The sequence below is a fragment of the Tigriopus californicus genome, chromosome 4, assembly GCF_007210705.1.
Source record: "Tigriopus californicus strain San Diego chromosome 4, Tcal_SD_v2.1, whole genome shotgun sequence".
Lineage (NCBI taxonomy): Eukaryota > Metazoa > Arthropoda > Copepoda > Harpacticoida > Harpacticidae > Tigriopus > Tigriopus californicus.
The window spans coordinates 7,528,766-7,529,879 of NC_081443.1; the positions used below are offsets into that span (position 1 = coordinate 7,528,766).

General features: G+C 42.1%; 1 protein-coding gene across 1 annotated transcript in view; it reads left to right on the forward strand.

The window, feature by feature from the left end:
• LOC131879689 (uncharacterized) overlaps positions 1–454 on the forward strand; it is a 5,428-nt gene extending 4,974 nt beyond the window's left edge. The window contains exon 4 of the mRNA XM_059226065.1: positions 122–454. Within this exon, the coding sequence (XP_059082048.1) occupies positions 122–288 (167 nt within the window). The 3' untranslated portion in view covers positions 289–454. The remainder of the gene's footprint in view (positions 1–121) is intronic.
• The last annotated feature ends 660 nt before the right edge of the window (positions 455–1,114 follow it).

The following is a 1,114-nucleotide window of genomic DNA, read 5'->3' on the forward strand; positions in this document are numbered from 1 at the left end:
GATTGTCTGTGCCTTCAGGATTAAATTTCAAACCAATACACTTCCATCATCGCTTGATGGTGCCCTGAATGGTTTCACAATTAACATTGATATTTAAAGGACACATTTGCAATCCTTCCAGACACTGTTGACGAATGGCAAGTACCCAGGAGGATGGCCAAATTATTGCGATATAAAGTGGATGTGGCCTTAAACAGTCTAGCCCATAATGTCGGCACTGCTGTCGCCCGGTTTAAAAGAAGGAACGATAATACTTCTTTAAATCCCAATGACTATTGGCGAGGCTGATTTGATAAGCTACTAGTTTTGGCCAATTGCCGGTTTTGTTCATACTTTTGATGTGGATCGTGTTAAATGTGAAATGATTGAGTGAAAGTTCGTTTGTTCATTTGTTTGTCAAAGAGCTAGCTATTGTTCTAATTGAAAATAAAGTCGCAACCATCAGGTTGTGGAAGGAATTCATGTTTTAAGTTTTTCTCCGTAAGTACAAATGATTACGAAAAGGTATCCTGACAGAGAACTGGAAATTCACGCTCTTCATTTAAAAACCCTTTACATCGTTACATTGTTAATGTGCTCACGCGTTATGTTAGAAGACCGGCGAACAGAACAGACTAAGGATTTAAATATTCGGATTTATTCAAAAGCTCGCTAATCTACATGTCGTCATTGTCGTCGAACAAACGCAACATAATGTAAAGCAGAGACGGAACCTTTCATTCGGAGAAGAAATGATTGTTAAACATCCCCGATCATTCGAAGCTCCGTTGCATCAGATTGCACGATTGTTGCAATAATGAGAGCTTGGGTTTTGGCCAGGAGATCACGCATGTCCAAATGGACATTTCGTAAACTACAGAGATGGTCCTCGACAAGATCCAGAATCTCTTTCACGGGACGGCCAGTGTCAGTCCGAATGCCCAATGAGTGATTAACGAGTCCTCGAAAATCCACCACTGCAACACTCCCAAAAGAGTCCAACTTGGATCGTCTGATCGCGCTGATCTAGAAATGTGAGACGGGAATAATCATTCCACAAAGGACGCCACCGAGTGAAAGTCTTGTGGTCGGTATCCTCTTGACGAACCGGCGGCTTCTTGGCATCGATTCTGGG